This window comes from Dermacentor andersoni, chromosome 3 (genome assembly GCF_023375885.2).
Source record: "Dermacentor andersoni chromosome 3, qqDerAnde1_hic_scaffold, whole genome shotgun sequence".
Taxonomy (NCBI): Eukaryota; Metazoa; Arthropoda; class Arachnida; order Ixodida; family Ixodidae; genus Dermacentor; species Dermacentor andersoni.
The window spans coordinates 41,487,989-41,502,795 of record NC_092816.1 but is presented as its reverse complement, the minus strand read 5'-3'; the positions used below and the strand labels follow the sequence as shown (position 1 = coordinate 41,502,795).

The following is a 14,807-nucleotide window of genomic DNA, read 5'->3' as shown; positions in this document are numbered from 1 at the left end:
TTTCGCTTCAACGCGGACTAAGCGGCGAGAACAGTGGGCGCACTCTGTCCCCATCGCAGATCGCTTTCAAGACAGCGGCAGCGCCATACGCAGAAGCCGCCAGCGTAGAGCGCCCCCTCCCTCTCCTCTCCCCGGTGTCCTGCGCGCGATGGAAGACGGCGCGTACCCCTCCCTCCTTCCTCCCTTGCGCTTGCGAGATTGGGACGCCATGGTCGACTCACCTTCGCACGCTTTCACTCGCACATGCCGCATACACGGCGCGCGGCGACGATGTTATCGCGCTAGGACTTTATACGGAACACCACGGCGACGCCGACTGCCACGCTGATCGCGGAAATGCGCCTGGAGTGTCCTAATAATTGCCATCACAATAATAAACCAAGAAGGAATTCCGGCAGAACCCATCTCACGATGGCTGTCGACAGTAATGCTATTAGCACTCAAGAAATGCAGAGCCACACCATATTGCTGAAGAAACGTTTAATTTATCAACCGTAGTGGTCATTCTGAGACTTCCGTTGCTTCGGCTCTAATATGCGACATAACACGGCTACCGATACCGGCCCACTTTGCTATGGCAGCCGCTTGCCAAGGTCGGCCGTGAGCATGACGGCAAGATGACGACTGTATGACGATGACTCATTGAGGACGGTGGAATGACGAAGAAACAATGACATCGATGGAACGACGAGTACGGTACGACGACGACATCATAACGGCAATCAGAACGATATTCCTGAAGTGGCGACGATGGTTATACGACGACAGCGTAACGGTAACGCCATGAGGACAGTGGGATGACGACGAGTGTACGACTACAAAGGCGCGACGACGACCGTATTCCGAAGACGGCACGACGACGATGACGTAACGAAGACGGTATGACGACAACCACAGATGACGAAGCTGGAATGACAGCGATGAAACGACCGCGACGGCATCACGGCGACGGTGTGACAACGAATGCGCGACGATTGTACGACGGCGATGGCCTGACTGGAACGGCATGACGAGAGTCGGATGACGAAGCTGTAACGACAACGGCGAAACGACTACGACGGCATCAAGACCACGAACACATACAGTGGTCCAAGCCAGTAGGCTAACTTCGACCACTGGGTCGGCTAGAACGGACGGACGGATTCGAAGAGCCTAAAGTAATAGGCAAAAGAGTAATCGCACTAAAAATAATTATCATTATACTTAGAAGGCAATACTTTCAAAGGCGGCATTGTACGCGTCCCGAAAAAGGCGTTGCTCTTGAGATGATGGCGTTGCCCGGTGTTTTGGCGATTGCTGCCGTAGTAGATGCGTTCAAAGCAGGGGTTCAAGTCTAGATCGCTTTTTTTTTTGGGGGGGGGGGGGGCAGGGGGGGATACATATGGGGACACGCTTCAGACGTGCTCAGTCACATTTTTTTCTTGTTTCGATATTATGGTGAGCGAAATGAAATACCCAACCGCAATAGAGATACCAGGATTCTTCAATACTTTTCACAGGTATTAAAGAACCCTGGAAATACCAAATAGAGCTAAAAAATCAAGTATGGACGGAAGAACGACAACACGTGCATAGCGCTACTCCCAAATGCGTATTTCGAGAAACTCGCATTGTTTTATATATCTCTTACGCATGTCAACTGCGGCATGACATCATGTCGAAAGATGGCGCGCTTATTCATTGTTAAGAATGGCCATACGGGGTGGCAACGTGCCAGCTTTCAGCCCGCTGCACGTGTTCCAAGCCCACCAGTCGGTGCGCCCTTCCGAGAGCTGCGAACGGCTGGCAGCCACGAGGCGCGTGATCAACTCCGGAAATTGGTACTTGGCCGCACCACCCGGGACAAAGCAGTTCTACGAGGCCCTCTGACGTCGGCACTGAAAGCTGGACAGTACCGAGAACTGCGGATGACCGGCAGCCACGTGGCGCGCAGTCAGTTCAGGAATGTGGCACTCCGCTGCGCCACACCAGACGGAGCACAGTTCTACGAAGCCCTCGGTCGTCGACTCCGGAGCCTTTGTGTGTATGGGTTCGCACCTGTGTGTTTGCGTGTGTGTGGGCGTAAACGATACTGCGGAACGACTCCCCTCGGTCGTTGACTCCGAAGCCTTAGTGCGGGGCGGCGGCAAGTTTACAATGCTTGGACGAACCTTCCCGACCATTCCTGCTCCGACATACCCCATCCTCCAAGTCGGCACACCTCACCCTCCATTCCTGCTCCGTCCTCGTCCGAACGATGACGTCGAACTATGACGTCAAGCGGAGAGCTTATAAGCAGCGTTTGCCGGCTGCTAGGGTGTGCTCGTGTCGTGATCATTGTCGGGAGCTGACTGCTCTGTCATACTAGAAATGTACTAGTGAGCTGTGTGCTCGTAAACTGTTTGCTGTATGTTAGTTTTGCGGGCTCCATATGGGAGTCGCGCTAGTCTGCCAATGTATTTTGCTTAATCTGTTAATATGTAAATAAATCCTGTTCACCGAGTTCCTGTCTACGACCTTCATCTCCTTCAAATGGTGGCAGCGGCGAGATAGTCCGACGACTCCTACATCTGGTCGACAGCGGTAGGACCGTCCGACGAATCTAATAACATGAATACTTAAATAAGCCAGTGCCAGCGGAGATAGTGACCCTGATGATCCCTCTATGTTGATGCAGCAGGAACACGTCGGGACGTCTTCACAGCTGCAGTTTGCACTCCTAACGGCCAGGGGATAGTAACAACCTCAATCACAGTCGCAGAAGTCACCATGGCAGAAGAGGTAGCCAACGCCCTTGCTATCTCTACCAACTCCCAAGCCCACATCCTCACTGACTCACAGGAGAGGAGACCTGTCGGAACTACATGCGTGGTCCAATATGTAAACAGGCCCTTTATGGAAGTCCCCCTCCCCCAAGAAGATGAGGATCATCTGTTTCCCAGGCCATCAGGGACTGGCCGGGGGAAATGCTGCAGCACATGCGCTGGCCCGCAAATCACTTTACCGGGCTTCCCCCCCCCCCCCCTGCAGCCCACCCCTTAGGCACGGAGGCCAATGACTCATCCACCCCACAATGGGCACCAACTATATGTCATGACATCATATAGGAAGCAAGGCTTGAGCGCCGCAAACTGCCTCTCCCGCATCCCCTTCTCGCGCGATTACAGGGCGTCATGCTACGTAGAGTGCACTGATGGTTCCATCTTTCTTACAGAAATTCTACCCCACTCTCTACCATACCCCTAATTTTCCAAATTGTAAACGCAAAGGAGACCTACTACACAACATTTCGTTCTGCACAGATGATCCCTCACTAAAAAGAATTAGACACTAGCAGAAACATGGCGCAATGGGAGGCCATCCTGCTCAACCCGGATCCTGACCGGTAGAAGTAGCTAGCGTAACGGCTCATCAGAGCTTCGGGAAAGCCAACAGCCCCGGACTAGAGGGCCCGCCCTGAGTTCCTAGATTTCTGGCAAATAAAGTTTCTCTTTCTCTCTTTCTCTAGTGACACTGAAGCGGTGCTCACGCACCTGTCTGGTAACGTTTGAGTATGGACGGCTTCGATTAACGCAAGAGCCAGCTTTCCTCTGGCTAAGCCCCCAACGCTACTCTTGTCAGAGATGGGCGTGCGCCCACACCTTTTGCAATGAAACGCAAGCCAACCACCCGAAGAATTTTTTTTACGTTGTGGGAGCGGCCCGCGGTGCTGCTCTAAGGGCAGCGCTTCTCAGGACCTCAATAATGTTCTCTCTCTCTCTCTGTCTTTCTGTCCGTCCGTCTGTCTGTCTGTTTGTTTGTTTGTTTGTTTGTTTGTTTGTTTGTTTGTTTGTTGTGTTTCCGTAGCCGGTGTTGCGTTCTCCAGGGTAGCGTATCGTACTGCTGCCGAGTTGTAGCGACGCCTGCCTATCGAAGCTCGACCGACGTTACTATTGGGTGGCGTGGCGTTGTTGGCGGGTTGCAGGCATCCGGTAGACCATGGCGAACGGGCAAGGACAAGACGATTTCTAGTGCGAAACTTGCACGGTTTATTCAAAGGTTGATGAAAGATGATGAGAAGAGAATGAAGTGATCTAAAAAAGTACATTTCGGAGTCCCTTAAGTAAGCTCTCTACAATCGTGGGAGGGATCTTGCTTCCGTCGACGTCACGTGACCGGCACAGAGTCTGATTCGCGGAAAGAGGGCCCCTCCTCCTCCGGTTATACCGAGCCTCAGGTTATACCGAGCCTGCTGCAAGGAGGAGGGCGTCCCGCCTCCGGTTATGCCAAGCCTCAGGTTCGGGAATTGCAGACACTTGTCCTTCTCTTTTGGGCGTTGCTGGTTCGCGGAAGTTCCCCTGTAGAGCTTGACAGTTCGAGGAAAGGGCTCCTCTAAAGTCGCACACACACACACACACACAAAAGAGGCCTGAAGACACTGCGGGGCTTCCGCCAGACCGGCAGACACTCGAGATGACCATGGAGAATTAGGAAGTAACGCTTCATTTCGACGAGGCATGGTGGGTAAAAGTCGTTTCTGCACGAGGTGCTAGACGTCAGCCGTAACACCGGCCATACAGGCAACATCGCGTTTGCCCCAAGTAAAATCTTTAGCGCTATTTAGTATCTCACAGTGACAGGCCAACTAGCCCAAATTAGTGTCTTAGACTAAACCGCTACACGTCAGCTCCACAAAACGACAGTGATAGCGCATTTTCCTAGTGTCGCTATACACTGTAAAATAAATTACACCATTAAAAAGTGAACAAGGGTGTAAATGGGAATATAACTCACATCCTTGCGCCCAAAATGGCGTAAGAGTGTTAGCTATAAAAGAAGGCACACCCTTATTCAATTTTAAGGGCGTAATTTATTTAACAGTGTAGGCCGATTGCCCGTAGTGGGTTTGTGCCACTTCCTGTGAAGTCAGCACCAGTGCATGATGCACGCGAGTCACGAGCCTCACGAGGTTCGTGCACTGACAGCAACGCGGCAGCAAGCTCGATCCTCTCGGTCGCCGTCAGTGCTCTCAACCTCGCCATCATTGGTCTCGAGAACCCACCTCTCACCTTTCCGAGAGGTAGGTCATCTTAGCACACCATCTTCGGCGCGTTGCTACAGCGAAAGCTGAGGTTATCGAGAGCAGCAGCCCGCCATTTACGTCTTTGTGCCTTGATACGACAGCACTCAGTTATACTCTGGTCTGTCACAAAGGTCTCTTTGATTTGTCATCCCGTACTGCCCGGGACTGTCTAAGCCTCAGCGTGTTGGCACGCGCAGTGTCAGACACACTGGGCAGCTCGGGTCAGTAAATCTAAACGACGCACTGTGAGTGCAAAAGAGAGAGAGGTGTCACCGGTGGCAGAGAATTATATAGTCATGATATTGGGAAGTTCACAGACAAGGGATGATGGAATTGGGGTGAAGGGTGGCTGGCAATCTCAGAGAGAGGACTTCGTCCACCACTGAACAGTGAGCTTAAATCCGGTTGGTGACGACCACGAAGACTAACGGCGTCTGTACTCTGCGTTGAGCTGACGTTCGAGGTAGTTCATCGTAGACACTTTTCTTTCCGTTCAGCCTGTTGCGTTTACTGCGAACTTAAATAGCAATTTCGACTTGATATTACACGTAAGTACACCATGCTAACCAAGAGGGCGTGTTACTGTCATTACGCAAGTGCAGTGTTTGGGGTCTTAGGGTCTCACTGGCGTACCGACCACCGCGGGTTCGAGCTTATCGAGCCACAGGGCCCCGTCAGCCGTCAGCCTTTAGCGCGCCGCTGCATGCAAGCTCAGGCCGCAAGGGCTTAGCTTGCTATATGCCACTCGCTCTCGTGGTAATCAATGAGCCAACTCACAAGAGCTCGGGCAATACCCTTCGGCTTGGAGCTCCGATAAGTGCGGCTCGGCGTGGTGCGACCTCGCGGGAGCACTAGGCACCCGTTCTTCGGCTAAGCGTCCGGTAAGGATCATCACAAAGTACGCGCTCCCCGCACGTGCTAAGGCACCGTGCGCGAGAGCTCAAGTCCTAGTCACAAAGGTGCCGGCGGACGAGAGGAAACATGTACGTACCCACTGAGGTCCCTGAGGTAAGAGAAACGCTCCCGCCGAGAGCCGCGGACAGCCGGCCACGTCATGAAGTCAGCGCCCCGCCGCCACCGCAAACCATCACGAGTGGAGCGCCACCGCTGACAACCGGCCGCGAGTGGGAAGGGGGTGAGGCGTAGGGATGGCAGAACAGGTGAGTGCCCTCGCAATGGCGCCGGCGCATTCCTCAATCCCCACAAGTGAAGGCGCAACTGCCGTCACACACCGTGATGTGCGCGTTACGTTCGCTTAGCGTTATGCTTAGCGTTAGGCTTGACATTAGGCTTACTGTTAGCCCTATCAAAAATGGTCACTACGTACCATGGTTGCTTGGTGGCTAAGGTGTTGGTCTGCTAAGCGCGAAGCTGCGGGGTCGAATCCCGGCCACGGCGGCCGAATTTCGATCGGGGCGAAATGCTAAAACAACCATGTACTTATATTTAGATGCAAGTTAAACAACCTCAGGTGGTCGAAATTTTCCGGAGGCCCCCATAATCAAATAGTAGTTTTGGCACGTAAAACGCCATAATTTAATTTTTAAATGGTCTCTCGACAGATTCACAGACGCACTCAAAAAAACATGAATATACATAGTTTGCGTTGACGTCATCGTGGCCGCCAAAAAGAAGCGCAAACAAAGATGATCGCATGACTGCCCCACAGGCGTGTGTTGCGCCGAACGACAGAGCGATAACAGCGACAATCCGGTAAAAAAACTGTCACTGTCAGAAAGCAAAAGAAAGTGCGCCCGTTAATACGGTGCAGTGACATTATCGAAGCCTCCGTGTTTAGGTTCTATACTCTCGGACAACTTCCTGTGGCTATGAACAGAAAGATACGAGGCAAAGCGCGCACAAGTGAGAGCACTTCTGAAAATAGCTCCGCGCTTTAATCCACGTTAGTTTAGGCTGGGGAAGACAAAACATAGACCTTATTAGCAACAGTTAAATAAGACAGAACACACCACTGAGTGTAAAGGTTTACTTGTTTTGCGGCTTTTCCCTTCCGCGTCTGGGGAAATGCGAAACCGTCGCGCGTGGCAGCTGCGTCGATTCAGCGTCTGTTCCGATCAAGCAAAAGCACTGTCAAATGCTGCCAGAACACTTGGCGCGGTAACACATGTGCAGCAGCCACGCGCCCGTAGCATTCCCTTGATAGCCACAGAAGAGCTGCGTCCGTGACGTTACTGATTCAACGTTCGGGGCATGGACGTGCCCGTCCATGACGCCAGTCGCTTAAAAACGGACATTGCGCTAGTTTTCCCCATTTTCCGTTGTGTTGAAAGTCAGTGCAATAGCGGCGACATGAATCGACTTCAGTGAGCTCCTTTGTATTTTGCAGCAAGCCAGCGATGCCACCCCCCACGATACAGGACTATGCTTCTCGCCAAACAGAGGCACCGTAAGTTTGTTCTCTTTCTTTTTCTATGCGTGTGTGTGTGTGGGGGGGGGGGGGGAGGGGGGGCTCAGTCGCTCATGGAGAATTAAGGGGATTCTAGAGGCTTGATTTTGTTACCATACAACCATGGTGAGTTGCTCATCCTGTCAGCCAGTCAGTCAGTCAGTTTCTCCTTCATCCATAATTTGCAGAACAGCGGTCAGTCAGTCAGTCAGTCGAAAGAACTACCGCCGTATAAAACAGCACCACATAGCAATGACAGTCCCGTGCCCCAACCCGCGCACCTTCGCAGGGCTCCCTCCAAGGCAGACAACTTCCTCAACACGTGCGTCACCATCGTGGCAGTGCTCATCGTGGTCACGCTAATCGTCATGGGCTTCATCCTGCTCAAGTGCTTCAGCATCCAGGAAGTCTGTGAGCACACATCTGACCAACGCGCGATTTCGCTGTCTCCGATAGTGGCGACACCGTCTCCGACAGCTACTAGTCTTACAATGAATGAGAGCAATGCGTATGCGAGATGAAAAAAAAATTTAAAAATCGATCAGTTGAAAGTACTAACGTTGCAGTGAGCACTGCACTACTGCTACTGCCAACAAGTCAATGGTATAATTAAATAATTTGGCAAAAATCCGCAAGGCGGGAGTATTCTAGAAACGCTGGAAGTACGCACTGCGACTGAACCTGTCTTGATTACTGCAACAGCAAGCATCGTCATGCGCAGTAGCTAATGGAAAATCTAGAGACTTCCGCGTAGTAGTGTAACGCGCGGGTAGTGTGGTAGATAGCTCCAATTAAGATGCGAGGCGTTACCTACATTGTATTAATGATAGTTGATGAAAAATAAATGTCCTCCATAAATTTGGGACGCTGACTTATGAAGAGAAATAATCACACATATTTCAATGTTGTCTTCCTGTACAATCACTTTCAGGTAACAGGACAATAACCGCCTACGGCGACATGAACACGTCCCTGTCCTGTGAAAGCGACGAATGCAAGGCATACGGTGAGCGTTTACGACCAACCATTCTCAATTAGCTGCTTAGCACGAAGTACATGATTTTATCGTACTTTAGTTACTTAAAACAAACGTAGCAGTTTGCGTAATGGCCACTGCGTAGCACCTGCAGTTCGTAAGAGCACAAGGGCGCAGCAGCCCGAATAGGTCATGGTATAATGACAGTTTTAACGTGTAGACCACATGACCAGTTCTCGCTTGCTGCCCATCCTCCCGGTTGTGCAGCGTTGACGATGCGCGCCTCCAAGCTGGACTTCCAGGAGGCCTGCGAGGACTTCTACGAGCACGTGTGCGGCGGCTGGACGCGCACGGCAAAAGTGGCGCCGGACGAGGTCTTCAAAGAGCGTCAACAGGGACATGCGACGAGCCGTCGAGGACCAGATCTCCGGTGAGTCGCCACCACTACGAATGCCATGAATTGATGATTGAATGCTGCGAACGCACAGAGGCGCTTAGCTGCGTACTCTTGCTGTACCGTCTAGCTGCATCTTTCTTATATACACTTGGTTCCTACTGGCAGCCAGCCAGCCAGCCAGCCAGCCGCTTTACGTCACTGCGCGCTCATTACCAAACTTAATACTTTTTTCAGAGATACTGAACAACACCGTGATATCGTACCGAGAGCAGACGGCGACCCAGAAGGCTGCTGCGCTTTACCAAGGCTGCATCAACATAGGTACGACAGCACCATCCTCTCAGGTCACGAGGTGGGAAGCTTGAAGTGAAGCTCGCTCTTTGCACCCGCGCGTTGGTTCTCCTGTATTAAAGCGACACTCACCATCCCACATGCCCTCTGACGTTTAGCGAGAGATGCAGGGGGCACAGCGGGCACGTGCCCCCCCCCCCCCCCCCCCCCGAAATTTTTATGTACCAGGATATCGCTCGTCCAGACCCCGCCCCCTTCCCACGCTCCCTCCATTCCTCGATCAAGGGCATACTTCTCCTCCCCCTCTCCCTTTTCCCGAAAAACCAGTCCTGGCTCCGCCACTGCTATGTAGAATGGCATAGAGTTACTGCATAGGTTCCCTTTAGTAAGCAGCCTGAACAGTAACTCTAGTGTGGCCAACCGGGCGTTCATCAGTCGGAGCTCACTATATCCATATTGCCTTCTCTCTCAAACGCTTTAAAAGCCTAGACGAACGCTTGCCCTTATCGCACAAACTAGCTCGTTGATGTGTATCACTGATGCCAGTAAAAAAGAGCAGAAGCAAGCGAACAAAGAGAAGCGCTTGTCAGCTGTTCTATTTCTGAGACGTAACGAGATGTGTTGAAGATGCATCGAATGTATATGAACAAACCCTGCTACCAATTTAACGCTTACTACAAGCCCAGATTGCAGAAATGCTTGGGCAGAGTCGACTATATACTTCAGATTTAGCCCCTGCTACGGGGTTTAACAACTCCTCCAAGGCGCTGCCGTAGAAACGCTCGGTCGAAACCAACCGCACCTCAGAGTCACCCTGGTACCTAGTTAACCTGCTTTCGTGCGCCTTCCTCGCGCGTCGTGTTTCGTCGAGCGCAGACCTGCGCAACAGCAAGGGTACCAAGCCCCTGGAGGACCTGCTGGCGCGCTACGAGCTCTCGCACTGGCCCATTGTGAACCGGACGCAGCAGTTCCGCACCTTCCACCTGCTGGGCAACGCCATCCGAGAGCTGCATCTCGACGCGCTCATCTCGGTCAGCGCACACCTCGACTACCACAACAGCGAGCGCTACATCCTCTACGTAAGTGCCCCCCTCACCTCCCAATCCATGTTGTTCGGGTCCCGGGACGAAGGTCCCGCTGGTTCTGGCAGGGACGTGTTATTCTATTGGTCCTGCAGCCTTTTATCTTCGCACAGGGGAAACAAATATACACAAGCCGCAGATTACTGCGGCCAAGAACTTATGCGGCTCAAGAATGTGGAAAAAAAATGCTCATTTCTTATTCTGTCCACGCTCCTAGGCACTAGCGACGTCAAGGGTTTCTTGTTTGCAAACGTGAAGCTTGTCTAAAGTGTTTGCTACCTATAATTAGCGTGTGCACGTGCTTCGAGTCAGTGATTCAGTGTGTACTTGTGTAAAAAATAATGCCAACTGACTGACTGTATACAACAAATCTATATTTAATTGTCGGGCTCTTTCAAATTACAGAACTCGCTAGAAAATACACAAAGCATCGTCGTGTCACCTGGGCTTTCAATTGGAGTCTGTGGGAGCCCCTAATCTTACATATAACTTTGGCGCATTTATCGACGGTCCGTCATTATTCGGGTCTGTTGGAGGGATTACGTTAGGGTTCATTCATTTCACTAAGTGACCGCTGCCGCCCCTGTGTCAACTACTATAGAGGTGGGAAAAAAATTTTATATACATTAAAGCAATTCGAAAGCAATTGCACATGTATACATACATGTAGTACCAAAAATAAATACTGAAAGCTTGACAGAAAATTCGGGTGAGAAATAACACTGTATTTGACAGAAAATTCGAGATGCAAAGCTCAGCGCAAATGAAGAGCAAGTGAAGTCAACGGTTGGAGAAGCGACAGATATTACGGAAAGTCAGAAAATGAAATTGCACTGCAATTTGTCGAGCTATATTGAAGTAACCCTTACTGTACCTTCAGGCAACCTATTCCGCGTTTCACGATGGGTGCATGAACTGATAGTTTTACACAAGAACGTGGCCACTTCCTCGAATACTTCCTTTTTCGGCCTCGCTTTTTCACTACCAGAAATACTGAACACCGCGATTCATAACGAGACCAGGCGGCAGCCGGGACCGCACATGAATATGCACTTCTACCGGCCCCAATAATGCGACCAATCCGAGAAGGCAGTCCATGTGTACGTAAGGTGCACAGGCGTCTGCACGTGGGTGGGCAGGGAACTCGAGACCCGATACGCGTGCAAGAGTCACCAGACGCATGCATGCAGTGGAGTTGCACTAAGTGAGAGAATATGGAAAGACCATCGCACGTTTACGAAGGAAAGACAAAAACGCGCTCTTGACAGTCCAAACCTGTAGGTCCAACGAAAGGGAGGAACTCGCTTGGTGGGCGATACATGCGCGACGACCCTTCGCATCTTCGCACGAATTATACAAAAAGCAGAAAGAGATCTACAAGGAGGCGATGTATCCCACGCAAGGTCTCGCACTGGTCACACGCAGATAGGGCAGCCGTCGTTCGGCGTCGAGACCCTGGTGCTGCGAGGCCGCTACCGGACTCCCTTCTTCCGCATCTTGCACCGCTACAAGCTGTACATCTACCGCTGCGCCCTGCTGCTCGGCGCCAACGTGGCCGCCGCCGACATCGTCAACGACATCGTCAACTTCGAGGCAAAGCTCGCCTACGTGAGTGGCGTGTGGCGCTGCGTGCACGTGGCGACCTCCATGGCTTGTCTCGATAGCGCGCCGTCGCGCTATCACAAGCCCCTAGTTTACAAGCCCCGAAATCCCGTTGCAATAGCTGTCCTTCAAGTGTTCCCAGAACATAGTTAGCTATAGCCAGACGACGAAACGACCGCGCGAGCACGGAATCGAATCCTGGATTGAGAACACGAGCGAAATGAATTTCGATTTCGTCCCTAGTACAGTGCTTTTATTCAGTCTCCTGCTGATTGTGATTACGACTTTACACCTATACATAGTATGCACGTACGTCATTCAAGTATACTCCGCGACTTCCGGTTTACGGCGGCGCCATGTTGGGGAACCTATAGGCCTATGCGCGCGCCTGTTGATAAGGTTCCCCAAGATGGCGGAAGGTAGCGGAAGCAGACGACAGCAGCGGATGTGACGTCACGTACATACTATGTATACGTGATTTCAAGCGGGGAAAGGAGAGCCCATGCTATAGTGCACCATTAAGTTACGCGTACCTAACAGTAAGGCCGTCGTTTTAATTTTCCGGCTCTTTTATTTTCCAGATCTCGGAGCCGCCGACCGCGATCCGCAACCCGCAGAGCGTGTACAACCTGATGTCGCTCAAGATGCTCGAAGGCGCCATACCCGAGGTCAGCACCGCATGACGCTGTTGTTCTGCGCAGTTTTTCTTTTAATTAGCCTTGTTGCACAACTGATGAAGTTGTCTACACAGTGTGCACAAAAAACTGAATATGTCTGTCGAAGCGCCTTCTTATAGTATGCTATAGGCAACGCTCACAGCATGGATAAAGAAAGTCAGGCGAAGTTTGAGGGCGGATGCCATACATTGCGAATGAGTTATATACATTGACACGAGCATCAAACAGATAAAAAATTACAATTTCAGCAGATGCATCCTACTTTGCTATGCGCAGTCCGCTTCGGCCAGATGTGCGGCAAACCATTAGCTGATTTAAATTAAAGAAACACTCAAAAACTTGTCCATCTATTAAAGCGCGAGACGTTCCAGTCACGTGTATGCCTGCGCATATATACGTTCGCATCAAAGGTGCCAGAAATGGGCACACTTGCGAGAGGTTGGCGTTATTTCAAACTTTGTAGTTCTGGAACAAGATTCAACTTCACTCCAAGAGCAGTCGACTCAGTTTCTAGTATGCTGTGTGAGATAGCACTACAAGGTAGACTGCTTGGGTTTGTTTGTATGACATATTTCGCTCGTATTACTTAATTGATTACCTACAGCGGTAGCCCTGTGGCTACGGCGCCGTGCTATATTGAGTTCGAGGTCGTGGGTTCGATCCCGACCGCGGCGGCCACATTTGCGGGGAAATGCAAGAGAACGCTCGGGTACTTGATTTAGGTGGATGCTAAAGAACCCTAGGTGGTCGATATCAATCCGGAGTTTCCCACTAAGGCGTGCCTCATAATCAGATCGTGGTTTTGGCACGTAAAAACCCAGATCTTTTTTTTTTTTTTTGCCCGTTCTAAATGACAAGGACGCAAAGACAGAAACGCAGCGCTTTGTATTTGTCTGTTTACGTCTGTGCGTGGTGTGAGAGCGCTTCAAAAAACGCAGCAGAAGAACAGACGCTTGTTTTTGTAAGACTTTAGCGCCGGCTTGGCACTACACCGTTTCTGCGTTGTATTGCATTGGCGTTGCATTGTATAGTATTGAGTTGGATTCGATTGGATTAGGTTGTATTGTAGTACGAGCGTCGCGACCGGAGATCGAACCCGTGATACGATGCTCAGACGAACTAAAGTAAAAAAAAAAAAACGGTCATTCGGGCGCCGCTGCCGCAGATCCGCTGGGTGTATTTCCTGAACATTGTGCTGAAGGACGTGGGCGTGTCCCTCGACCTGGACGACCACGTGGTGGTGATGCACCCACTCTACCTCAAGCGGCTCTCACGGCTCCTCAAGGAAGTGTCGAGGCGAGTTGCATCTACTGTGGCCCAATGCGTAGCAGTTTATAGCACACCGCCAAGCGAGCCGCGCGGCGAGTGTCAACAGGTCACGCCGTCCTGCTCCCACGTGACCTCCTTCTGCGTCATGTCGTCACGACTGCAGTCACCTCTCGGAAAGCGAAACGTTGGCTGGCTGTAAAAAGGCTATTATATCGAGGCTTTTCAGTTTTGTTTATTTTTTTCATTGTTTCAATGTCTAAAAACTTAACGCCAAAAAAAGAAAATCAGTGCCCTTCCACTCTGTGAATGAGGATGAACAGATAAGCTGTGAATGCGGGCCCCTTAACGGCGAACTGCACCTCCGCCGCGGGTCGGCCCGGCATCGCACTATCTTCGGGATCGGTCCACGTATGAAAAATTTCTGGTCTGTGCATCCACGGAGACGAGATCCGCCAGCACCTAGCCCCCTAAACAGCTTCGCTGTAAAAATAAAAGAGGAATTGAACTTATGTCGGTATTTCTTTAACGCGCACTGCAAGCAAACATTAGGCCGAGGTGACACGATGGAGTTGTCACGATAACAATTAAGTCCACTGCCAGCACATAGGGTTCAATTTGCCCAGTAATCTCTATTTAAACCTGTCCTGCACCACTATGCGTGGCATATGGTAGACCGCTTCCAAGTAGCATTTGTGGGACATCTTTGTGGCGACCTTACTTGAGTGGTAAAATGTATCGGTCATTGGACACGCATCATTAATGCTCCGAAATGCCCTAAGCGTCACATTTACGAACAATCGGTATTCGCCAACGCGCAAGCGCCACATCAATTCACTCTCAGGGGACCCTGCGCTGACCTCAAAAGGCGCGTTGTCTTCAGTTGGCGATTTCCTCGGCGACTATACGTCGACTCCTGAACGCAATTATTTGCATATAGTGTCTCTCTGGCCTGCTTTTATACAAAGCACTTCTGAAGTACCACAGAAAACAACTAAAGGGGCTAGAAATGTGCTGCGACGTCACTTATCGTATTTACTCGATTGTAACGAGCTTTTTCTTTTTTCG

The 14,807-nt window shown here is 51.1% G+C and overlaps 1 protein-coding gene across 2 annotated transcripts; it reads left to right on the top strand.

The window, feature by feature from the left end:
- The first annotated feature begins 7,198 nt into the window (after positions 1 to 7,198).
- On the top strand, positions 7,199 to 13,951 carry LOC129387858 (neprilysin-1-like). Of its 2 annotated transcripts, XM_055077518.2 has the most exons (9): positions 7,199 to 7,448; positions 7,738 to 7,859; positions 8,380 to 8,454; positions 8,692 to 8,854; positions 9,056 to 9,142; positions 9,989 to 10,191; positions 11,620 to 11,802; positions 12,378 to 12,464; positions 13,639 to 13,906. In XM_055077518.2, the coding sequence occupies exons 1-9, from the start codon at positions 7,399 to 7,401 to the stop codon at positions 13,809 to 13,811; spliced, it is 1,143 nt and encodes a 380-aa protein (XP_054933493.2). In that variant the 5' UTR covers positions 7,199 to 7,398; the 3' UTR covers positions 13,812 to 13,906. The 2 variants fall into 2 exon arrangements, with proteins under 2 accessions (XP_054933493.2, XP_072142814.1); XM_072286713.1 differs by lacking the exons at positions 7,199 to 7,448; positions 7,738 to 7,859; positions 8,380 to 8,454 and having other exon boundaries at positions 8,733 to 8,854; positions 13,639 to 13,951.
- The last annotated feature ends 856 nt before the right edge of the window (positions 13,952 to 14,807 follow it).

Coding starts and splice junctions, on each gene's coding strand:
- LOC129387858 (XM_055077518.2), top strand. CDS start 7,399: ATGCCACCCCCCACGATACAGGACTATGCTTCTCGCCAAACAGAGGCA. Junction 7,860..8,379: donor CTTCAGCATCCAGGAAGTCT/GTGAGCACACAT, acceptor AATCACTTTCAG/GTAACAGGACAATAACCGCC. Junction 11,803..12,377: donor TCGAGGCAAAGCTCGCCTAC/GTGAGTGGCGTG, acceptor TTTATTTTCCAG/ATCTCGGAGCCGCCGACCGC.